The 25,908-nt window shown below is 34.7% G+C and overlaps 1 protein-coding gene across 2 annotated transcripts in view; it reads right to left on the reverse strand.

Annotated features, from left to right (window-relative positions):
* The window catches only part of SMURF2 (SMAD specific E3 ubiquitin protein ligase 2), a 150,377-nt gene that overhangs the window by 12,976 nt on the left and 111,493 nt on the right, over positions 1-25,908 (reverse strand). For both annotated transcript variants that reach the window (XM_072645431.1, XM_072645430.1), the window contains 6 exons: positions 24,247-24,405; positions 11,393-11,591; positions 8,847-8,950; positions 5,753-5,867; positions 1,564-1,742; positions 656-793 (listed from right to left, as the gene is read on the reverse strand). In XM_072645431.1, the coding sequence (XP_072501532.1) occupies positions 656-793; positions 1,564-1,742; positions 5,753-5,867; positions 8,847-8,950; positions 11,393-11,591; positions 24,247-24,405 (894 nt within the window). The remainder of the gene's footprint in view (positions 1-655; positions 794-1,563; positions 1,743-5,752; positions 5,868-8,846; positions 8,951-11,392; positions 11,592-24,246; positions 24,406-25,908) is intronic.

Raw genomic sequence — 25,908 nt, forward strand, 5'->3', positions numbered from 1 at the left:
GACTAAGAAAACATCAATTTGAGAGATAAATAAATATAAGTGAGAGAGTACAGAGTTTAACTATTAAATTCAATTTGCCAAACACTTATCCAGTACCAACTCTATGTGAGTTTTTGCTGGTGACACCATCATAGAACTTATAGTATAATTAGGGGTATATGGTCCTAGGAGCAATAAGTGGAAGCTGTGATGACTAAAAGAGGCTGACTATGAGGAAATTAGAACTATCCAAAAGTGGAATGGGCTGCCTCAGAAGGTAGTAGGTTCCCCTTCACTGGAAGTCTACAAATCAATGGATGCCCATTTGCTGTATAAAGTGAGGAGAGGATTATTTTTCATGTTCAGGTTAATCTGGTACGTGAGGTACCTTTCAATTCTGTGACTATGAAGTCTTGATTATATGAGATTCAAACTCACATTAATCAAGGATTGTATCCCAACATTCTCTCCAATTTTCACTTCGTATTTTCTAAAATTCTGAAAAACATTTCTTGCATTTATACTCTAACAGACTTCATAATTCATGATTTTTGCTACCACCACTGAAACAGCACAAGTGTTTTTATATTAAAGTTTAAATCAATGTTGTATTTCTATACTAATTGTCAAAAAAAAGTAATCAGACAATATTGACTGAAGAACAAAAAATATTCACCTGACATATTCTTTTTTATTGTCTTCTGTAACTGAGATGCTTTTACCATTAGGTTTAAGTTCATGTTGAATAATTTCACCATAAGCATTGTGTTCAACACAAAAGGTATGATCCAAGACACCTGTAATATCATTCTCACTAGAAAGGGAAAAAAAACAAGCAAGCACATAATTGGAAAATCTGAAACACATTCACCACAGATGTATGAACAGTCCAGACGGACAAAAACCAAAGAAGAGATAATATTGTGTTCTTGAATCAGAATTATCTTTTATAAATCATTTGAGTTAAGTAACTAATCTTGTTATCCACTAACTTTGCTACTGTCACATATAATTCTTAGACCAATCATAAAGAAAATTAATCTTCACAAATACATAAAATTGTTTTCACTTTCTAGACTGTCAAATAAAACAATCTGATTATAGAGTATACACTGAAAATAATGCTTAAAGGATTTTTCAAGTGAAAATACTTCAGAGGTGTTTGTCTACCTCAAAAAAAATGACCCTACTCCACAACTCAGAGATTTGGACACTGCATAGAAAGGAATTTCAAATATATAAAGCCATGTACAAGCTACAATCTGTCTGAAATTTAAAAATAAAACTTTTTAAACCATTACAATGGTATCGAGACCCTGAATATACCGAATGAGAAATGTTAATTCCACAAAATACAGGAGGGCATTAGGGGTATTTTACTAAACTTATTAACAACTTCTTTCAAAGTGGGACCAGTTCATTTAATCATTGAAAAGTTATCTAATACACTGTACACTTCAGTGAAAGTAGTAACAAAACTACCTACTTTATTCTTTTAAATCCAATCTAATTTTACCTATGACCAGTATCAATTTTATGAATTTAAATTTCTGCCACAGTGAACAATTCAGAGTCAATACATACAGTATCCAGACTAAGCTGTTGTGAAGATCTGGATCAACCAACTCCATGTCATCCAAATTAATTGACTTTCCAAGCAATTGTTTATAAAAAGGCAATGTGAAACCACCATCAATGTAATGTCCGTGAAATACAGCCATCCCCATTATCCGCCCAACGAAGTGGAAATATGATAAATGTTCCTGAAATTTAAAAGTTTATATTTAAGTAAAAAAATAGGTCACTAAAGATGATTTTTAAAAATAACAGTTAGACATGATTATAGCTTTCAAATTTCTGTTGTATCTTCCAGCCATTCAAGTACAGTCAATTGCTGATACAATTTATTTTATTTATTTATCTGAATTTTAATTTTAGATCTGGAATGGATTTTTTAGGTAGCTAAGACAAATACTTCTATATACTTTAAATTCTATAAATGTACTCCCAAAATGCTAGGAAACCCAGAGGTTCTCTTTCAAAAGAATATGACAATGCTTCCAAGTTTATGCTGTTTTAAAATCTCAAGACTTATACTCAATACACCTTCCTCTATCTCACCACTAGGCTTTTTCTTTCCCATTTACTTCCTATCTACTGCCTTTCATTTTACCCTACAGAAATACTACTCTCCTTTATCCTAAACCAATTTTAAACCTTTGCTCAGCCTTCCCCAAACTCCTGGCATAAACAAAATCTGAAGATTTCTCCAAAGGATTCAATTCCTAAATTACAAATCCTAAACATCAATCCTGGCCCATTAACCTATCACCCTTCTAGCTGTTTGTCACAAACTGAAGACCAGCTATGGAATCTATCTAAAATAAATCATCCTCTTAAAATTGAGGCTGTTCCTATGACCACCTAGTAGTCAATTCCTATGACCACCTAATATTCAATTCCACCTCAAATCAACAAGCATTTATTAAGTGTCTACCATATGCCAGGCATTGTACTAAGTATCAGGGATACAACAAAACATAAAAATCAGCCCCCATTATCAAGAAGCTAACAATCTAATGGAGGAAGGCAATGTGAAAACAACTAGGTACAAATCAATTATATACAGAAAAAACTGGAGATGGAAGGCCCCAGCATTAAGGAGGATTAGAGAAGGATTCTTGCAGAAGGCAGGATTTTATTTTAGAAAGCCCAAGAAGCAGGTGACAAGGGAAAGCATGGCAGAAAGCCAAAGAAAACATAAAGAGACAGAAGTTGGAGGATCTTGTTTGAAGAACAGTAAGGAGGCCAGTGTCACTGTAAATGGGAGTGAAACATAAAAACACCAGAAAAATAGGCAGGCAAGCTTTGAATGGCAAATAGAGGACTGTATTTAATCCTAGAGATTATACAGAGCCACTAGAAGTATGCTATATTGGGGTAAGAAGCAGATGAGAAGGAGGGTATTACTCATACTTTAAGAAGATCAATTTGATAGCTAAGTAGAGGACACATTAGAGTGGGGAGAGCCTTAAGTGAGAGAGACTTTGAGAAGCCTACTTCAATAGTCAGATATGAAGTGATAAAGGCCTGGGCCAGGATGGTGACAGTGTCCAAGGAGAGAAGGGGGCATATACTAGAGATATACTGACAGTAGAAAGGACAAGACTTTGCAAATGATTGGACATTGGGAGCTATGGGAATGAGCCTAGGTGACTGGGAGCATGGTGGGCTCCTCAAAAGTAACAGTGAAGTTAGGAGAAGGAAAGGGTTTGAAGGGAAAAATAAAGAATTCAGCTTTGGAAATTTTGAGCTTAAGATGCCTTATAGGACATTTACTTTATAATGATGTCATATTTTCTTTTATTTTTTTCATTCTTTTATTTTATTGTTTCTTGATATCTCATGAAATCACTGGCTTCCATTTCCCCAATTCTCATTTTTAAGGAATAATCTTCATCAGTGAACCTTTGTACTTCCTTTTCCATTTAGACAATTTTAATTTTTAAGAAATTATTATTTTCATTGAGTATCTGTATCTTCTTTTCCATTTGGCAAATTCAGCTTTTTATAATATTTTTTTCTTTAATGGATTTTTGTGCCTCTTCCCCAACCCCAAACTAAAAATATATTAAAGGTCTACATGATACGTTTGCCTTCTAAAAGAAGCCTAAGTTTTGAGAACATTTTTCCTTTCATTAAATAGTATTTTAAGTATTTTACCCTAAGACAGTAAAGCAATTTTATATTGATTATAAGTGTACAATCATGGAATACATTTCCTTATTAATTATGCTGTGAAAAAAACAGTTTGCAAAAAGGAAAAAAGAATAAAGAAAATTAAAATAGTATGCTTAGATCTACATTCAGACTCCCATCAGTTCTTTCTCTTGATGTAGATAGTATTTTCCATCTTAAGACTTTTAGAACTGCTCAATCATAGCTGATCATCACAATGTTCTCCTGGTTTTGCTCACTTCACTCAGCACCAGTTCATGAAAATCTCTGCAGATTTTTCTGAAATCTGCCTGTCATTTCTTATAGCATAATAGCATTCCATTACATTCATATACCACAACTTATTCAGTCATTCCCCAATTGATGGGCATCCCTTCAATTTCCAATTCTTTGCCACCTTTTGTGCCTCATTTATCATTTGTTCTATACTGTTTTTCTTCATTATTATTATTTTCTTCAGGATTGTTGACTCTCTTTTCATGATTTTCTTGCATCACTGTCATTTCTTTTCTCAATTTTTTCCTTTGATTTTTAAAATCATTTATGAGTTCTTCCAGGAATTCCTGATGGGGGGGGGGGGGGGGCCACACTAAGACTAATTCACATTTTTCTTTGAGGCTTTGCATGTAGCTGTTTTGATACTGTTGCTTTCTGAGTTTGTATTTCTATCTTCCTTGTCTGAATCCCTTACTCTCTATGTGCTGAAAGCTCCTGAAGCTCCTGCCACTGCTGCTTCACTTGACCCTAAGGTCTGCTGCTGGCTTGCCAGGTGTGTCCTGTGCTAGACTGTGCTTTACTCTCACCACAGTGACACAGATCTTTCCTGCAGATTTTCTAAGTTGTCTTAGGCTGGAAAATTGTTTCATCATGTCCTTTTACTGGTTTTGCTGCTCCTGAATTTGTTTTGAGGAGTTACTTTAAAGTTGTTTGGAAGGGAATTTTTATTCCATCATCTTGGCTCCCAGTCTAGGACATCCACTTTGAAATATCCAACAGATAGTTGAAAACTAGAAGTCAGGAAAGATGTTAGGGCAGAATAAACATATCTAAGAATCATCTGCATAGAGATGATAACTGTATACATGGGAAGTGATAAAATTACCAAGTGAAATACAAGGAGAAAAATGCCCAGGCCAGAGCCTTGGAGACACCCACAGTTAGTGAGCATGATCTAAATGCAGATCCATAAGAAGAGACTGAGAAGGAGCTATCACATAGGAAGGAAGAGAACCAGGAAAGAGCAGTGTCATGAAGAGATGAGAGAAGAGAATATCAAAGAAAAGACAGTGATTAACAATATCATCTAAAGCCATACTCTCTATATAATCTCCCACCATCATCCTCAGTGACCTGAGGTGCCATCCCTGCTGGCTACATCCCATATTTCTCCTCCCTTCGGTGGCTTAACCCCTTGAGAAGGCTCTCTAAAACTGAAGCCTCCACTTCCATTCCTCTTACTTTCTTCTTAACTCTTTGCAGTCTAGCTTCTGACTTCATTATGTAACTGGAATACTTTCTCTGAAGTTACCAGTGGTCTCTTAACTGGCAAATCCAAGGACCTTTCCTCAATTTTCATCCTTCTTGACTTCTCTGATGTCTCTGACACTGTCAACTACCCCTTCTTTTTGATACTGTAAACATATAACAATACCCACTGGAGAATGATACTGCAGGCAAACTTTATTATAAAATGTAAATAATGAAATGTGAAAGACAGAAATTACAACATAGAAGCTAGAAATTGAAAACAGGGAGTGTATAGGAAAGAACAAATTTCCATGGCCCAAAGAACTGTAGAGAATGATAAGAGATAAAGAGCACAGCTACACAGTTTGGGGATAAAAATTCAGAAATACTGAAAAATTTCTTCCTATAATTCCCTGGCCTTTTACAGAACTGGACACTAACTTTGCCCTGAAACATAAATTGCATATAGTTTTACTAAAACTCATATTCTATTAAACAAGCAAAATTTATATGTGTGCCAAAGGACCTCTATACAAAAGCTTTTTTAGTTACTGAAATCACATTATACCGGATTAACTGCAGAATCTGGATTGATTTGCAATGTGTAGATGTCATCTCTCGAGTACTGGAAGAGGCCATAATATGGATTCAGCATTTCATGAGACAAGAGATATAGCCATTCCCTAAAGAGACAATACATAATTAATTGTCTAATAAGCAAACCCCTTTTAAAGAGATACAGATATACTATCTGTTAACTGTGGAAATTCAAAGAGAATAAAATGAAATAAAGCTCTAAATGAGGTTACATAAGTTCAGATTTTTAAAACAGTCTATTATGTGTGGTAAATTTCTTGAATTTAAAGCACTATTTCATTTTCATTATTCTGGGAAGTTTTCCCCAAATTGGTATATTAGAATAAAACAATCATAATGATAATAAAAACACTTATATAGTACCTACTTACTACATGCCAAGCATTGCACTAAGCACTTTACAAATATTATCTCACTTGATTCACACAACAGTCTTGAGAGGTTAATTATTATTATATATATAATATAATTATTAATTATACTATTAATATCCCCATTTTACAGTTGAGAAAACTGAAACTAACCAACTATACTGTGTACCTGAAAATACCATACGTTTATTTAGCACTGCAGTCCAGCCTTCTGACTGTATTTATTACTTTCAACTACTAATTTTCAATTGGTAAACAAGACTGTAATGAATTCTATATAAATTTAAAGAAAGGTATCATCTTACTCAAAATACTTCATACTTTCCTCATAACCAAGGGTAGTAAGGGCTTATGCTGCATGATTCATATAAAGTACTTTTTATTTTTCCATTTTCAACATAAAACAAATGTTGTTTTAAATTATTTGCATGTGTGCATGTATAACATTTGATAGTTTTCTACCTAATCACATCTTAACAGCAAATATTCTATCAATTTTAAGAAGTACCATCACCATAAATAAATAATACTTTGTATTTTTCCAAAACTTTCCATACTAGAAATAATCAAGAGTCAAGAAACCTGAAGTATGATTCTGTCTTTAACTGAATAACCTTAAATCAAGGACTTTAAGAGGCATAGGAAAAATTGGCTTATAAACAGCTCAAAAACACTGCCATCACATCCATTTAAAACAAAACCAAAGCATGTAACATGAAATTATTTTCAGATTATACTTAACTGTCACCAAAAGTGATACTGTAACTATAGACAATTTTGCCCCCAAAATAAAAGCACACGCTTACATGTGCATGCACGCACACACACACACACACACACACACACACACACGCAATATTAGGCTGAATAAGTCATGTAAATTAATTTATTCTAAGGTAGTTTCTTTGATAACTATATGCTATATGACAGTATTTCTGGGAAAAGCAAATTTTACAAGTATGGTTTCCTATCTTTATTTTGGTGGTGGTTTTTTGTTTTATTTTTAAAAGAAGTTTTAAGCACCTCAACTTTTTTTTGGTTTTCAAAATATCCAACTACATTTCATGGAAAAGAATCATAGATTCCTATTACAAGGAACAAAATACATAGATATAATAGGTCATTCAATGAGATCTCCTGTATGCAATCTAGAAAAAGCAATGCATAAACACTTCATTTTGTTTTCCCCCTTGCCAGTAAAAAAGTGAATTTTTTCTTTCCAAATGAAGGATGCAATCTTAGGTGAACATGCTTCACCAAGAAGCCTCAGGATCATTGCAATGCAAGGACTTAAAAAATGCCCATTGGTCTTTTAAGGCAAAGCGCCTTCCACATCCAGAGAAAGAACTATGGAATTCAATCGCACATTGTAGCAGATCATTTTCTTTTGTATTATGTTTTGGTTTGTTATATGATTTCTCCCATTCATTCTTCTATACAACATGACCATGGTGAAAATGTATTTAATAGGAATGTATGTGTAGAACCTATATAAAATAGTATGCCATCTAGAAAAAATCTAGGTTGTATGGTAGTGATTGTGGAACACTGAAAATAAATAAATAATAAAAAAGAAAAGGAAAAAAAGAAGCTTCATGATTATTGGCAAACTAGGGAACTCTGGAGTACTAGATTCATTCTGCTCAGATCAACCTTGCCCTCAGATCTGTAGTTCTAGAAACCACTGATTTGCAAACTAAGAGGTAAGCAGAATCTAAAACTATATGCAGAAGTGTGATGGTTCTATCAAGAAACAATCTCCAGGCGCAAAAGAACCAACAGTAATAGCCCCAGAGACTCCATGGGATGTAGTCTATCAGAGCAAACTGAAAAGCAATGGAAGAGAGGTCAGTAGCTGAGTTACGTCTCCCACCTCTCCTTCATATATGCAGATATAAAAACTCTTTAAGAATCAGTGTTTAATATGACTTATTTCTGGAGCAGATTCTTAGTGAGGATAAATTCACATTTAATTTGGGGTAAGAGGTGAGGATGGGAGAGAAGGAGAGTATAGAGGGCTGAATCATAGTGAACATAGGAAAAGAGGTCAGGTTTGAGAGAAAGCATCATTTGTTTAGGCTGAAGATATAGAACCTTGATAAATGAGTAGTCTAATTTACTAATTTTACAAATGAAGACAGTGGGACCAAAGAGAAGAAATAATTTGCCCAGGACAACACAGCTAATTAGTGAGAGAACCCAAGACTGAAATCCAAGTATACTCATAGTGGATCCAATAAAGATCTTTCTGCAACATACAGGCTGCCAACTACTGCATTAGAATGATAATTAAGCCTCACAATATGAACTTTCTGATATGAATTAATCTGGAGAATATCAAACTGTAAAATTATAAGGAAAAAAGCTATGGTATGTATCAAAATATCATAAAATTGTATCCATACATGTTAGCATTCTGCTGTTATTAAATAATACGTAATTCCTCACCTGGGCATCTAGGTGGCACAGTGGATAGAATGCTGGGCCTAGAGTCAAGGAGAACTGAGTTCAAATCTCACCTCAGACACTAGCTGTGTGTCCCTGGGCAAGTCACCTAACCCTGTTTGTCTCAGTTTGTCTGGTGAAGGAAATGGCCAACCACTCCAGTATCTTTGCCAAGAAAACCCCAAATGGGATCAGGAAGAATTGGACACAACTGAAACAAATGAATAGCCACAACAGCAGATTCCTTACCTTGCAACCCCTCCATAATCAAGGCCTTCTTCTCCACGAAATTTTATCATTAATCGTTTCCACAGATCTTTTGGTCTCATTTTCATGACTTGTCTGTATGATTCCTGAAATAATTTCACTTTTATTATAACCAACAGCTATTAAAAATTACATTCTATTGATCAATATAATCAATAAATTATTTGAGATAATAAATTTGAGACAATAAATAATAAATTTGAGTTTCTTAGAAAACAGAGCACTTGAACTGTGTCATATACATGAGTTTTCTCTTTTCTAGTCATAAAAAAGACATCAAATTAGATTCTGGGACAAATGACTTCAAGAATCTTTTCCAATCTAAGCTTTATCTATGGCATGGCACTCAAAGGCACATACTCACTATAATGTTATATATTAAAAGTGTGTAGAGACTGTAGTTCATACCAAGTTTCCACTGATATCTTCATTATGTAATAATGACTGAGTTCTTCTTTAAGAGGACACATAGAATTATTATATAGGCAGCATAATAATGAGTTGGAAGATCATATTCCAAGCTCCTTATTTACTGATACAGAAAAAAATCCAGATGGATTAGTCAGAACAAAAGGAAAACATAAAGGAATGAACAGCTTCCCCACAAATTATAACCAATTCTTCTATTTGTTCACATAATCCACCCAAGTCCAATTCTGAGGAGGTAATATGTCAGCAATTTTCTCTATCCTCAATCAAATGAAATAGTCTTGAAAGTCTGAAGGTAGCTACCACCTCAAAGTAGGTCTTTTACCACTTAAGATTTCTCCCTCAAAAAACTTTTCTCAACAAGGACAATGTACCTTCTAAAAATAAAATACCAATCCCCAAATTTGATAGCATGGGCAATTTTAAATGACATTGGTCATCATATATACGTATAAATATATCATACAGAATGATAATATATAATTGGTCATGTTTTGTTACTGAATTGATTTTCGGGTCTGACTTCATTATTTCATTTAGGGTTTTCTTGGAAAGATACTGAAATGGTTTGCCATTTCCTTCTCCAGATCATTTTACAGATGAGGAAACTGAAGCAAACATGGTGAAGTGATTTGCCTAGGATCACACAGCTAAAAAGCATCTGAGGCCAGATCTGAGCTCACAAAAAGAGTATTTCTGACTCTAAGCCCAGCACGCTATCCATTGTACTACTTTGCTGCCCTGATCATTATATAGATATGCATACATCTATATGATGATATAAATGGTTTCCAATTATATACCATCTCCATACCATACATACATGATGACCATGGCCTTCACTAGCAATGTAAGATTAGAGAAAGGTAGCTGCCATAGAAAAGAAAAACCTGATTCCTTCTAAATCGGATCAAGAAGCAAGGAGAGATTCCACTTGTCTGCCTGACTGAATCTTGCCACACATAAGAACTTTTAGCAAATGCACTTCAAATTACCATTGCTATATATACATATATATGTATAAATTACATATACACACATACACGTCTGTGCATGTGTGCAGAGACAGAGCAGGAGGGACAGAGTCATAGGGAGAGGGGAAAGAGAAAGAAAAAGAGAGAGCACTAAAGGTAGAGCTACAATAACAGAAACAAAGAGAACTAGCTAAAAATAGAGGTATATCTGGTGAATAATGTGAAAAAGTCACCACGTAGCACTCTCCCCACTTTTTTGGAGGGGAAGAAGAAACACAGAGGGTAGTTTATTCTGGCTCCCAAAGTTCACAACATATGGGTAAGATAAAGATAACTCTTTTTCATCTCCCTTATTCTCCCCCTTTAGCAATAAAATTATCTATGAAAAGATGATGAAATTATGAAAATAAGTACAGTTCAGAGATGTTTCATAGATATTCATGGTATGCCTTTCTCTCACTGAGTTTTTTTCACTTTTTTTATTTTGCCAAGATAAAATTTTTAAAAGGAATCTTAGTAGTGTATTTAAATTGAGATTTTGTTTACCCAACAACAAAAAGATGGATAAAGAAAAGACATTTTAAAATATATGATAAAATTTTACAAACAAAATAGAAATAGGCTACTAGCACTAAGATAAGCATCCATTTATATAGCAAATGTGGTTGTCATAAAACTGAAAGAAGACTATTTAAATCCCCTCTGCCTGATGTTCAAACTTTGATGTAATCATATAAAGATTCTTAAACAAAAAGTTAAAAATTTTAACAGACTTTTCCTTTTAAAATTTCTTGCTTCTTCAAAGAACATAATATTTAGGTGCAACAAGTCTTTTTATCTTTTGAGCATTTAGCTCTAAACAAATTTACAGGTGACATATAATAAAGTTGAATTATTGCAAACATAGATAATCACATGTGGGCAAGAAATAATTGGTAAATACATTCCAAATACTAGTGAAATTGGTTTCATTATACTATTCCTTACTTGTAAGAAAAACAAACAGTACTCTATTCCTAGAAAATAGAAGGAATTATAATAGCCAATGGAACATTAAGGGGGGAAGAAACTCTCCTTTAGTTTTTCTAAATTTTAAAAGATCACTTTTCATTCAATTCAGATTACCTCAAAAATTTCCTCTCTGGAGACTTCAATACGACAGTGGCCAGCTTGAGGCTGCTGTTGAGAAAGTTCCTGTCGCAAAATTTTTAGCTTCTGCACCAAGTCTCGCTTATACCTTGGAACTGTCAGACCTTCTGCCTCATCAGGGTACAAAGGTACCACCTGCTGCTGCTGCTGCTGACCTTTCAACTGGTTCTGACGGCTAGAATAAACATGAAAATTCTCAGTAACTCAGTCACAGAAGCACTGGACAAAATTTATACTGCAAAGTACAAAAGAGTTATTTCTTAACATTAAATGTTTTTTAATTAAGCATGATTTCAGTATTTTAGATTTGCAGTATTTTAGATCATTGTTCTCTCATAAGTAAGGAGTTTAGTCAAATAACTTTAATTTTAAAAATTTTTAAATAAATTAAGTTTCTGTCTTTTACAGACTATGAACTACAAGATTTAGTTTATTTCCATTAGTACTAACTTAGTACAATAGCGGTAAGTTAAACACATGAAGATTTATGACTGAGCTGCCAGCAATACATTTTCTTGGATACTATTCTTTATTTTCTTTTCTCTACATTGTAAAAATCATGAATATACCAAATACTACATGTTTAATATTGAATCTCAATGACACCTGTCTTAAATGGTTTATTATAAAAAGTAAACTCAGGGAAAAAAAAGTTTGTACGAACAGCTTGGCAGGAAACTTGGCCTTTATATATGAATGGTCTGGCCCATAGGGATTTGGGGAGTTCACATGCAAATAACTGGAAGAAAAAATGAGTACTTGATAGACTTTGAGTTCAGAATTTCTAACTACACAATTTGTTCGCAATGAGTTCTAATTTCTGACTACACAAATATATTAAGTCAACAACAAATTAATGACATCCTCCAATCACACTCAGTTATAAAATTATTATAAGCAGCAAAATTTTATATAAAATTTTCAAAAAGAAATTCTTGTCTAATAATATTTTAAAATTGTGACCAGAAATGCATTAAAACAACAATTTAAAAATCATGTTATAATACCTACAATGAAAAAGTAATTACGCTTAGTTGCCAGAAAACACAAAGGCCAAATTTAAAAACACTGTCCTGTTAGCTGCTGTGTACTCACTTAGTATCACATTAATTTCAAGATAAATTTGCTCATAAAAGATCTCATTAATAGTATAAGTTAAAAATGTGATATTTTTATATTTATAGCACTTTATTTTGTAGAATGTCAATAATAGTAACAGAGACTCTATAAAGTACTTCATGTGCCAGATTTCAGCCAGAAAGCTAAAACTAAGTCTCAAAATATAAATGTTGACCTGTTCTACATTATTGTTGCAAATGTCACCTCAAATGGATTAAATTACAATATATTAAAACAGGAATAAGCACAAAATTTACAGTAATTAACTTGACAAAAAAGATGTTCATATGGAAGAATCTATAATTATCAGTTTTAAATAAAATTGGGAAATGACTTAAGAATTTCCTTATTATATTCCTAGAGAAAAATGCCATAGATAGCAATAAAAAACTCAACACCATCTAAAAACCAGGCTTTACAAAATATATTTGGATAAAATATAACTTTTCTCTTAAAAACTGAGTATTTTAAAATTAATTTATAGGCTTTTTCTAGCATGAAGCAAGTACCATGTTTCCTTTAAGCAAAAAATGAAAATTACTTTCCATATATTATATCTAGCACACTATAAATATAAACATCAGGAATGACTTCTAAAGCTGGAGAATCTGCTGATGACTTGGTTGAATTTCTAAAATCCTTTCCTAATGAAAGACAGATGAACAAATGAAAAATGTAAGCATGTTGTAGCAGCTCGCAATTCAAAGATTTTCTCATAAGAGTAAAATGAAATGGTTCCAGAACTTCAACTACATTTTCATAATGAATACTATTTCTTCTTTAACCATTCATAAAACTTTCCAACCAAGCAATGTTGGCAATGCATTAGAAATCACTTGAGGATTCAAAACTTAATAGCTGTAAATCAAACAATCAAAGATCCCTTCTAATTATTTCACATTATAAACATGCTAAGTGATGGAAAATGCAAATCCCCATCCCATTTACTCTAAAACATAGATTTTAACTGTAATATGAGTACAAATTGTTTCACAATGGGGCATTTAAAAAGAGAGAAGATTCACAAATAGAAGTTTGGGGCCCAGAGATGTCTTCCTAACTGGTAAACTAAGAACAAACACAGGGATATTAAAAAAAAAAAGATCCTGAGGCAGGGAGGCCAAAGAGACATACCTGGAGAGGTTCTCTAACCCAGGCAACCTTTAAACATTCTGGGTCTTCTAGACCTTTGTATAAAGGTTGCTGTACACTAAAACAAAACTTTTTGTGTCTTACTATCACAATAGATTTTAACAGGTGCTCATAAATGCCACTAAAGAAATCTATGTACCAGATCTATACTAGTTCTACTGTTTCCTAATCATCTCATTTTTCACCATTGGTCCCATTGCATATTAACCCTAATCACATTTCCTGACACAAAAGAATAAAGGGAATTAAATTAAAATGTGAGAATTCTTAGGACAGCTAAACCAATTGATAACTATGTTTTTGAAAAGCAAAAAACCTTTTGAATTTCCATATATCCCTGGGGGAAAAAAAGTATTGTAGATAATACATTTCTGACACTACCAGTGATGTGATAAAGCTTCCAATAATGCCACAAATCACACAGATTGCAAGCAATCCAAAGGGCCATGGAGAGAACAATAGTTATCAGAGGCCCATATTTTATCAGTGATGCCTGGCATATAAGAAGTGGCATAAAAAGTGACATCAAAAAAATATATACTCTGAAAAGGAGGTAGGCAAGTTACATAACAAGGAATAACAATGGATGCCTCATGTGCTGCACCCTTGCAGCCATGAAAGTCTCCATCATGCTTGGTTGGTCCTCTGCAGAGATTTATGGGAGGATCAGGACAAAAATCACAGGGGATGACCAAGAAGAGAACGCTCATATAAAACCACAATACAAAAAACAAACAGTCCCCTACTTAAAAACACTTGACTTAGGAACAATTTATGCAGAGAATCAACTGCTCTTGTCCCCAACCACTCCCCAGAAGAGCTGCAGGTGCTAGGGATTTAGACTCAGAAAGCACAGATTTAGACTCAGAAAGCAAAGGAAATAAGGATACAGGAAGGCCTAGTCTTCCAGGTAACTTGCAGTTCAGTTAGACTTCACCTAATGTCACTAGACTGGCTTTAGAGAAACACAAATGTAGGCAAAATAACAACGTAGAAAGCAGTCAGTCTTCCAGCAATACTATAAATAGGAGACAGGGCAATTCCCAAGGTGGTGGCAGGTGCTGGGCCTTGAATCAGGACCTGAGTACAAATGTAGCCTCAGACGTTTACTAGTTGTGCGATTCTAGGCAAGTCATTTCACCTCTCTTTCCCAGTTTCCTTATCTGTAAGAGTTGTGAGGATCAAATTAAATAATATTTATAAAACACCTTGCAAACCTTTAAATCTATATAAATGCTATTATTATTATTATTATATCTTCCTGAACTGTTCTGAGGTTATGAGAGAGTGAGCTATACATCTACCATAACAGACCCAGGAATGGAAAACTGATATAGCAGATCAAAATAGGGAGGTCCCCTAAGAAGCGGAATCAAGGGGGAGTAGCTGGTTCAGGAACAAGAAGTTTTGAAAGCCAAAGGCATCCTGAAAGGGAGGTATGAGTAAAAACGTTCCTTCCAAGAATTCCTTAAACTCTAGCCTAACATCTAGTTTGAGTTGAAAACTCTCAAAGGAGTTTGGATACTGTTTTTAGAGACACAATCATAAACACATAATCACTCAGCTTCTAGTCTACGGTTGAGGAACGTATAATCCATACCACCAAAGAAAGTGAACATCAGAGCATGGATACTACCATTTACACAGGTAACCAAGGGTAGGATTTGAATCTGGGTCATCTGACTCCACAGTCAGTCAATCAACCAATATTTATTAAGTGCCTACTAAGTGTGAGGTACTGTGCTAAGTGCTGGTGATACAAGACACAATGAATGAAATAACCTTTGATTCTAATGGGGGAGACGAGTACATCTAGAAGCACACACAGAATAACATAGAGAACAGAGACACAATAGTTAAGTGAGAGGTAACTTAGGAGGCGAGGTGCTAGCAGAGAGAGGAGTTCAGCAAAAGCTCCATGTAGGTGTCTGAACTGTGCTTTGAAGGAAAGGAGTCCATGAGGCTGAGGTGAAGAGGGAGTATATTCCATGCACAGTGGAAAGCCAGTGCAAAGGCAAGGCAAAGAGGGTACAGAGGTTCTGTGTGTGAGGAACTCAGAGGGAGCACCTTAGCCGGATGGAAGAGTGTAGAAGGGAGAATAATATATAATGAGGATAGAAAGAAAAATTGGAGATGGGTTGTGAAGGACTTCAAAAGCTAAAAACGGGAGTTCATATTTTTACAGGGGAAGCGGGGGGAAAGGGCGTGAAGCAAGTCAGCAAGCACAGACAGCTTTTCATTAGAAATTTGGTTAAGAAAGGAAAGACAGAAATGGAATGGTTTAAGGGGATGGCAGAGTCAAGCAAAGGTGTTTTAAGGATGGAATGGGACTTGGGCATATTGGAAGCAAGGAGAAAGAAGAGGTTTGAAATAAAGGAAGTAATAGTAACATTTATATACAGCCTGGCAATGTGCCAGGCATTGTGCCTAAGCTTTTTACAAATATTATCTCATTTGATCCCCACAACAACCCTGCAACGTAGGCACTGTTATTATCTCCCTTTTACAGGTGAGGAAACTGAGACAAATAGTTTAAGTGACTTGCCCAGGGCCACACAACTGCAGTTGTCCCTTCCACTTCACAACTTTCCCCATCGAAACGATGTATCACATGGATCAGCATAAGAAATTAAATAGGAATTTGGGGAGAATTTTTTGGAAGCTGTAGGCACGTGAAAGCCAGCAGATGACACAGAAAAAGCTTAGAAACTCAGAAATGATCAAATATGTGTACAATACTGCAAATACCCCATAAAAGAAAAGGAAAAAATTTAGACTTCTCTGGTACAAAGGGAGGCCCAAAATATTTTCCAGACTGTGGGGTCACTGAGCCCCTAACCCCTAACAGGATAACTGTATTAAATGTCTGGCACCTTATTTAAACTCAGGGGGTCCTGCCAATTCCAGGCTTTGCACTTCACTGCTCTACCAGTTATTTCTGTAGGGAGTAAGATAGAGAATCAATTAAGGAAGAATAAAAGAATCGCTGTGCTGCACTGAATTCTCAGTTGAAGTCAGACCAAATGAATTTAAGTTCCTCTGATGGCAAAATGTCTTCATTTTGTCTTTACATCACCAGGACTGAGGAAACACAGTGCTTGGAATTACACCAATATTTATCTCCTGCACTTTTAATCAAGGCCCATTACAAACTTATGTTATCTAACCTCAACTGGGCCCTTACTGCAGCAAGGCTCCTTCCTAACTCATTCTCCATCATATTCCCCCCATTGAGTCTGTTCTTTCTTAAAGTCCCACACAACTCTAGCCCCCATCCTCTCCTTCTCAAGCACAGAACTTTGCCATGAACTTTACTGAGAAGGCAGGCCATTCAAGACTTTTGGTTAAACCAGGAATTATTAAAATTCGTAGTGGAGCACAGCTCCTTCACACACTCTGATGCAAACATTAAAAAGGATTCCATAAAGAACAAAGATTAAGAAGACCAAAGAGAAACAAGAATAAGCTCCTCCATCTAGTCCAGGATTGTATATGAAAATAACCAGAAGTTTGAGGGGCTCTTGGAGTAAAGTCATGAAAAGACCAACATGAAATGACCTGAGGCCTCTGGATACCCTGAGCAGGAATGGGAGACCTGAATTCAACCCAATCTCACAGGGCCACATATTCAGGTGGTCTGGACAGGGATATGACAGGAGGGAAAGAAATCAGTTCAAGATCCAGTACTCAGAGTTTGAAGCCAACAGGAACCTAGGTCTGGCCTATCAGAACAGCAGCAGAGGACAGAGAAAGATCACTTTTCAGGGAGACAGGAGAAGGTACCGAATGTCTTGGAGCACTTGGAGCCAAAGCAGGAGACAAGGCCAGTTCAAGGACATGGGGCAAGTAGTGTAGGAGCTTTACAGGAAATCTATGATTAATACAATTTCCAACATCCAGCTGGAGACTCCACAGCAGGGGAGAGAATCAACTTCCAGAGAGGGACTGTGAAAAAAAGAGGGAATAGAAAATGGAAGAGGGCAACACCTACTCTGGGTCACTAAGAGCGAAGGCTGAAGGCAGGGATTTCAGCAGTGGGCAAAGCCTGGTCCTAGCCATCTCATCCAGAACTTCAGTTTACAATGGCACCTGGAGGAGCAGAAACAAACATCCAAGAGTGGGCCTGAACACAAAGTCCCAATCAAGAAACTAAGGAGGGAGGGTACAGAAAATAGAAAAAAAATAAAGCCCACCAAATACAATGGAAAAATACCATGGAGCAAGTGAAACTCAGAAGAGATTAGATCCTGAAGAAATTAATTCCACAAGTACAAGTAGGGGCAGAAATAATGGCTGGAAAAAAAATGAAAGAGAGATAAAAAATGAAAAAAAAAAAAGCTTGAGGGGAAAAAGAAAGAAAAATAAATAGCTTGGAATAGAAGATGGAAAACCTTATCCAAATAGTGGGCAATCCATGAAAAAAGAGAATAGAACAAGCAAAATTCAATGATTCCATGAAATAAGAAATATTTCAGTGAAAAGACTGAAAAAAAATTCATCTCCTAATAAAAAACAACTGATGTAGAAAACAGGTCAAGGTAGGTAACTGAAAACTATTACCAAAAAAATCCTGGATACCATATTTCAATAAATTGTAAAACAAAACTGGCCAGATCTATTAGAGCTCAGGAGAAAAATGAAAACAGAAAAAATCTGTCAATCACCTCTTCAAAGAAGTCCCAAATGGAAAATATCCAGGAATGTCAAAGCCAAATTTCAGTACTTCCGGGTCAAAGAAAAATTACTGCAAATAGCCATACAGAAAGAACTCAACTACCAATTAAAAAAAAGTCAAGATGATAATATAATGCTGCAGTGTCTATAAAGGAGAGAGAAATCTTGCAATATAATATCCCAAAAGGCAGAAAATAAAGGCTTGCAACCAAGAGTAACTTTACCCTGAAAATCTGAATACAATCCTATAGGGGGGGAAAGTTGACCTTTAGAAAACAACACTTTCCTGATGAAAAAACAGAGTTGAGTAGAAACTCTCAAGTGCAAACAGGAGATAAGAGGAATCTAGAATGGTAATTAAATACATGGGAGCAACTAGAAAAGGATAAATAATGAAGTGCTTACATACTAATGGAGGAGAAGGGACGTGTCCCTTCAAAATACCTCTGTCTTAGAAAGGTCACAAAAGAAGCTAAGAAATATAAAAAGAGAAAAGAGAGCACAAATATCCAAAAGGCCTTGATAGGATTTTGTTCTTTTTTATTGGTTTTAAGAGGTAAAAAGGAATGGATAAAATAAGGAAGAAAAAGAAGGAACATGCTATTTCTCAAAATAGGAATAAGAAAAGAATATACTACAAACACAGAAAAAACCATAGTAGAAGCAGGCATCTCATGAATCTCATTCTTATCTGAACCAACAAAAAAGGGTTGAACATCAACATTTGGTTTAAAAATACATTAAACTCAAAAGGCAAACAGTCAGGGAGAGGGAAGAGGTTTAAGAATGATTGTAGAAATGGCTGGTAGATGGCACAGTGGACAGAGCATTGGGCTGGCCCTTAAGGCAGGAGGATCCGAGTTCAAAGTCAGCCTCAAGAGACATACTAACTGTATGATCCTTGACAAATCACATAACCACGATTGCCTCAAAAAAGGGGGGGAAGGCGAGGAGGATGGTAGAGTAGGGGAAGGGAATAGTTGGTCACAAACCTGGGCTTCAGAGGGAAAATTAGAACCAATGACAAGGGCCTAGGCAAGATGAAAAGAGGAGCAGGGGGGTAGCAGCAAATGACCTTAATTACAGATTATTTGGTTAATCACATTCCTCTTCTTTTGCCACTTCTTTCTTCTTTGTAAAAAAGTGCACAAGGTAGCAAACAAGGAAAAGCAAAAAATGACTTTTGAGGGCAAATATTACAATGCCGTAAAGAAAACAACCTTGAAAGTCTTTAGAACTATGATCAATCTAATGATCAATCATGACTCCAAAAATGTGAGGATGAATTATGCTTACTACTCCTTGACAGAGAGGTAATGGATAAGGGCAGTGGTTCTCAAAACTTTTTGGTCTCAGAACGCTTTTACTTTCATAGAAATTACCGAGGACCGTAGAGAGCTTTTATGTGGTTATATTTACCTTACTGGAAGATAAAACTACTAATGTTTTAAAATGTTTATTAACTTAAAATGGCAAAAGACTCATAACATGTATCATAAATAAAGTATTTTTAGGAAAAATAGCTCTAGTTCCCAAATAAAAAAGTAAGAAGAGTGATGTTGTTTTACATTTTTACAACTCTCTTTAATATCTGAAATACAGCTGGATTCTCATATATGCTTTTGCATTCAATGTGTTGTGATAATGTTGTTTTGGTTTGAATAAATAAAAAAAATCCAATCTCATACAAATTGGGGAAAGGAGAAATATTTTAATGGCCTTTTCTGATAATTTTGTATACTCTTTTTGATACTATACTCAAACTCAACAGGTGGTAATTTCTTAAAAGGTTAGTTGTAATGCAAAATCTGAAACCATATCAACGAATTTTTCAAAGTGCTACATTAAAATCCACAGGTCCATTTTATATTTTGAATGGATCTTTTTACTCATTCATCATTTTGTAGTATCATGCAATGGTTATTTGGAAAATATTGCTTCCTTGAATTAATGCAGATCTTCCAAATGATGAGATATTTCAGTATACAATATATTTTTAAAAATCATATTCCTTAGTATCACCACTGATCTCATCAGAAAAGTCATTCAGTACTAGGAAACTGCAAGTGGAGACAAATTTTCAAAAATTCTAAATTTCTCTTGAAAGTTCAAATTTTATCACTAGCAATAGATACTGTCAGTTGTTTCCCTTGAGGCTGACAGGCCCACTCTGTTCATTTTTTGAGATAATTATCTTCAAAATTCCCAAGTCTGAATAACTATAGTTTGTCAGTTCTTCTTTTAGTACATGGTGTTCCATGAAAAAAAAAAAAGCTACTTTAGCTCAGATATCAAACAACTGTACAAGTGCTTTTTCTTGATATAACAATCATATTTTGATATGAAGCAGAAGTGCTTTACCCATTACACAGAATATTGAAAAGAAGTGAACATAAGGGCAGAGATTTAATAAAATTAGTAATTTTTATTGCTTCATCAAGGGCATTCTCAAGTAAAAGTAGTATTTTTTTTTTTAACTGAGCATGCTATGGTGGTGACAATCACCATGATTACAAGTATAGATTGGCAGCACTGCCTTCATTCCTGCTAAGGCACCAGCAGTTTTATTCACCTTGTCTTTGTGCCATCACTGCAAATGTCATCACATTTTCAGGATAAACCAGGAAATTCAAAAAAGTTATCCAATACTTAGAATATTTCAGCACCTCTTGCGTTGTTGCTAGGCATTCACATAAAAGATCTTCTCTGATGATTAGTTAGTGCTGCTACCAGATGAATACAAACAAATAGCTAACAGATCAGCAGATCCAGTGACTCATCTATGTATAAGGCAAAAGTAAAATTTGCAGATGAGATAACTCAGTCTTCATGTTTGCAGCTAAATCTTTAATTCCTAGGTCATGTAGCCTCTGGAAAACTCTACTGCATATTCATGTGGATAGTATTATTATTTTTCAGAAATCATTTGGATAGTATTATTATAAAAATAGCTTTGATTCTGAGGACTCCCTGAAAGGGTCTTGAAGACCCACATGGCTCTACAGATGACACTTTTGAGAACCACTGGACTAGATGTACAACAGACATACATTTATAGACAGGAGCCAATGTGTGAATATGTTTGGCTTGATTATACTTATTTGAGGGGAGAGGACTTTAATTGGTGGGTTGGGGGATATCTTCAGGGGATAGAAGATAATCATAATGATACCAAAAAGAATGAAAAGAACTTCAACAAAACCTTTAAAAATATACACAGAGGAAGGGAAGAAGAAAACAAAGACAATCAATGTTGATACTACTGTGTTAAATTTAATATATTTCTAGTAAAAATATGACCTTTTTCCTTGCCAAGGACAACTCTTTTAGAAGTATTCTTGATCACACCCCCTCCAATGCTCTCCAGAAGATTGCCCACACAATCACCCGTCCTTCTTTTCTTTATTCTCCCCATCTACAAGCTCTTTTCCTGTGGTCTACAAACATACCCAAATTTCTCCAATACTTTAAAATAAAACAAAAATTTTTTTAAAAATAACAAAAAATAAAATAAAAATAAAATAAAACAAAAAAATAAAAAACAGTCGATACTACTATGCTTTTTATGTCATGGACCCATTTGGTAATTTGGTGATTATGAACCTCCTCTTAGTATAAAATAAAATACATCAGTACAAAGAAAACCAATTACACTGAAATAGTCATCAAAATAATAATTTTTAAAAGTTCTCAGATCTCAGATTAAGAACCCCTGCCCTAAAGCTGTATTTTCTCCTGCCTTTCCCTGCCAAACTTCTATATAAAGCCTTCTCTACTTTCTGTGAACTCCATCACTGTGTAATCTGGTTTCCAACCTTATGATTCAACTGGAATCACCCTCTCCAAAGTTACCAATGATCTCTTAAATATTAAATTTAAGGGCCTTTTAAAAATCTTTATCCTTCTCAGAAGCATCTGTCAATCATGCTTTCTTCTTGAATACCCTACTCTTTGGGTTTTTGTGATAATACTCTTTCTTGCTTCTCTTCCATTTTCTCTGACCACTCCAGTAATATCTTCTGGCTCCATTAACCATACCAATCTCTAACTGTAATAACACCAATCCCTAATCCTAATCCCTCTTCTCTTTTCTCTCCATACTCTCTTTTAGTGACTTCATCAGCTAACATGAATTTAATGCAGATGACTCCTGGATCTACATATCCAGTGCTAGTCTCAGTCTTTTGACTACCTTCAGGAAATTTCAAACTGTATGATACATAAGCTACCCCTTTCCCAAACTTCTCCTTTTCTGCAGAAGGCAACATCATCCCTCTAGTAACCCAGGTTTGCAACCTCAAAATTATCTTCAACCATCCCATACATGAAATGAAGTCACTAAGCATTTATTAAGTGTTTACTATATGCCATACAGCACTGTGCTAAGTGCTGGGAACACAAATTCATGCAAAAACATAGTACCTACCCTCAATGAGCTTATATTGGAGAACACAACACATAAATGGAAGCTGATGGAGATGGGAAGTACCTTACATCTCCTTTCTGCAAGGTGGAGAAAAATGTCCAGAAAGTCAACAGCAAAGCCCAGAGAGGAATGAAGGTGTGAATATAATATATCCAATGAGTAGCCAAAGTCTTATTAATTCTACTTGTTTTCCTGTTCAAGAAATTCCATTGGCAGATCAAATATAAACTCCTTTCTTTTCCATTTAAAGCTATTCACAAAAACAGGATCCAGGCTTCCTTCAAAGCACTCCTCACTGGGTCTAGCCATACTGGCATACACATTGTCTCCCTACATGATATTCCACTGACTTTTTTTGTATCTTTGCACAAGTTATCCCCTATGACTGGAATGCACTCGTTTCCTCAGCTCCATCTCTGAGAATCCAGTTTCTTTCAAGGATTAGCTCAAATGCCACCTTCTACATGAAACCTTTCTGGTCTTCTAAGCTACTAGTGACTTCCACCTCAAAATGACTTTGTATTTATGTTGTATTTATATTTGTGTATATTTTGTCTCTTGAGAGAATGTAAGATCCTTTAGGATAGGGATGATTTCATTTTAATATTTATACCCCAAGCAGCCATCCCAGTGCTTGGAGCCCAGTCGGCATTTCAAAATGCTTGTTAAAATGTATTGAAAGGTGCCTAATAAAAGCCCCTTGCATTTATATGATACTTTACCTTAATGTTTTTCATGGGTTAACTCTTTGATATTTACCCCTTCATAGGACTTTTGTACTGCAACTTAACAGATGAAAAAAATAAAAGCTAAGAGAGGCCCAAACATTCTTGTCTTTGGGATCAAGACTATTCATTATAACAATGCTTCAACATTTAAGCAGAATGGCTAAGGAAGACCAAAGGCTGATTAATGAGAGTTTTGTACTTTCCCGTGTCTTCCTCAAGTAAAACTTCTAAATAAAAAAATCAAAAAAAGGAGAAGCCTGTCCTAGTTGGCCAATTTAATCTCTTTAAACCTCAGAGATTCCATGATTCTATGAATACCTAAAATAAATAAATAAAAGCCATATTAAGTAAAAGGAGACAACAGATTCAGAGAATCCACAAATTACATCAACAGAAACACCAACATAAGCTACTCCATATTTACTTGAGTTATCTATATTGATCTCTCACTAAGGATGGCTAACAGGGTGGCACCATTTTTCAATTCATTGTTGATGGGTGGAAGAGATTACAGTTAAACACTGAGCATATATATATATATGTATATGTATATGTATGTGTGTGTATACACACACATACACACATACACCCACAGACACACACAAAACTGCACTTTTATTAAACTTTCAGGGATGACAGAAACCAGTTAAGCCTCACTACCACAAAATCACCCACTCAATCGTTTTCAGATACGGAATTTTAACACCACACTAAATGCTTCTGAAACTTACTTTAAAACTAAATGCAAGTTAGCAGACAGACGAGGATCTGTAAACTGTGTTGTTCTATTGTTGTGGTCTACAAAATAAACTCTGCCTGTTGCTGTATTTCTGATTTCCCATCCAGGAGGCAGTGGGCCAAGCTCTTCACAATTGATGTTGCTAAGATCTCTGCAAAAGAACAAATATAAATGAAACATACTTCAGTGCTGTGCCTGCTGAGGCAACAAAGTATAAACAAGGCAAAACAATTCCATGAAATCTGAGAATATACTGTTTCAGCAACTCTATATATTTAAATGGAATTTTTAATTTCCCAGCGTCAAACAGATAAAACAAGAAATACCCTACAAACGTCTCAAGAAAAGCTCTTCCCATATAAGCAGCATTTTTAATAAGTTCATGAGGCTCTAATGCTTTTTAAATGTTTTACTGATGACTTGTCTTTACATCACAGTAATTTCCCAAACACACTCTTAAATTTAAATTCCCTTATAACACAGAAAATTATTAAGCACAGTATCCAATACAAAGATTCTGTCAAAGTATACAATATTCTGTTTTAGCAGATCACTATCTCTACAAGATTAACATAATATTGATTTAAAATTAACATAAAGCTACTGCAACATGAACCAATATAAGTTGCAATCTATACTACTTTGATCAGAGAAATACTGTTTTATAAATATTAATACTAAAGAATTACAAAATATTTTCAATTGTTTATATTTTCACTACCCTGTAAAGTACAAAGAAGTAATTATACTTATTTCAGTTAATTTTTTTAAAAAATTTTAACACTGATTAGAAAATACAAACTCTCCAAAATTCTTTTGCCTCAAAGTAAAGATGAATAAAAATGCAAATATACCTAGGAAAGTTAACATTAACAAAAATTCAAAAGGCACATGACAGTCTTTTATTAGGGTATATTTTGATAGAAGACAGGTGTCAGCAGAATGTTAATACAAATTCAACAGGACAATTTATTGTAGGAGCAAAGTTAAAATTAGAATACATAAGGAACTTTTATTTCAATAGGTTTGTCATCCATTTTACAATTAACAAATGATGCTGCCTAAAAAAAGGAAGGCCAATGAAGCTAATTTTAAAATGTTATTCAAATTACTCTGTAAATGATTGCAGGTGGTGTGCAGATCAAACCAGATGATGCACGTAAAGGATTTTTACAAACTTTAAAGCCCTCTATAAATATTAAATATTAATTTATATTTAAAGTTAAAAAAATAATCTACTAGGAGTTGGAGGTGCTATAATCTAAATAATATCCAAAACAATGAAATCATCAATCATTAAAGTATCTGAGTGAGCATGATTTTAAAGTTATTTCTTTTCAAATTTAGCAGCACTTTGCCCATTCAATCATATAATTAAATGAATCTGTGATGGCATCCATGTGGGTTATTCTCTATCCAATGGTTAAAACTACAACCTATCTATGCCTTCCCATCCTGGGCACTAGATTTTTCCTTCCATAAATCTTCTATCTATCCTGACAATAAGTGGGTATCAATGTTGCACCCAGTCTGTTTAATCACTGGAGGGAGAAATAGAAGTTTTTCACTGGACAATAACAAACCACCTAGACAAAAAATAGATGAGTTTAGGAAACAAATCACAAGCTTGGTAAAGAAGAACGCTATAATAATG

Source organism: Notamacropus eugenii, chromosome 2, assembly GCF_028372415.1.
Source record: "Notamacropus eugenii isolate mMacEug1 chromosome 2, mMacEug1.pri_v2, whole genome shotgun sequence".
Lineage (NCBI taxonomy): Eukaryota > Metazoa > Chordata > Mammalia > Diprotodontia > Macropodidae > Notamacropus > Notamacropus eugenii.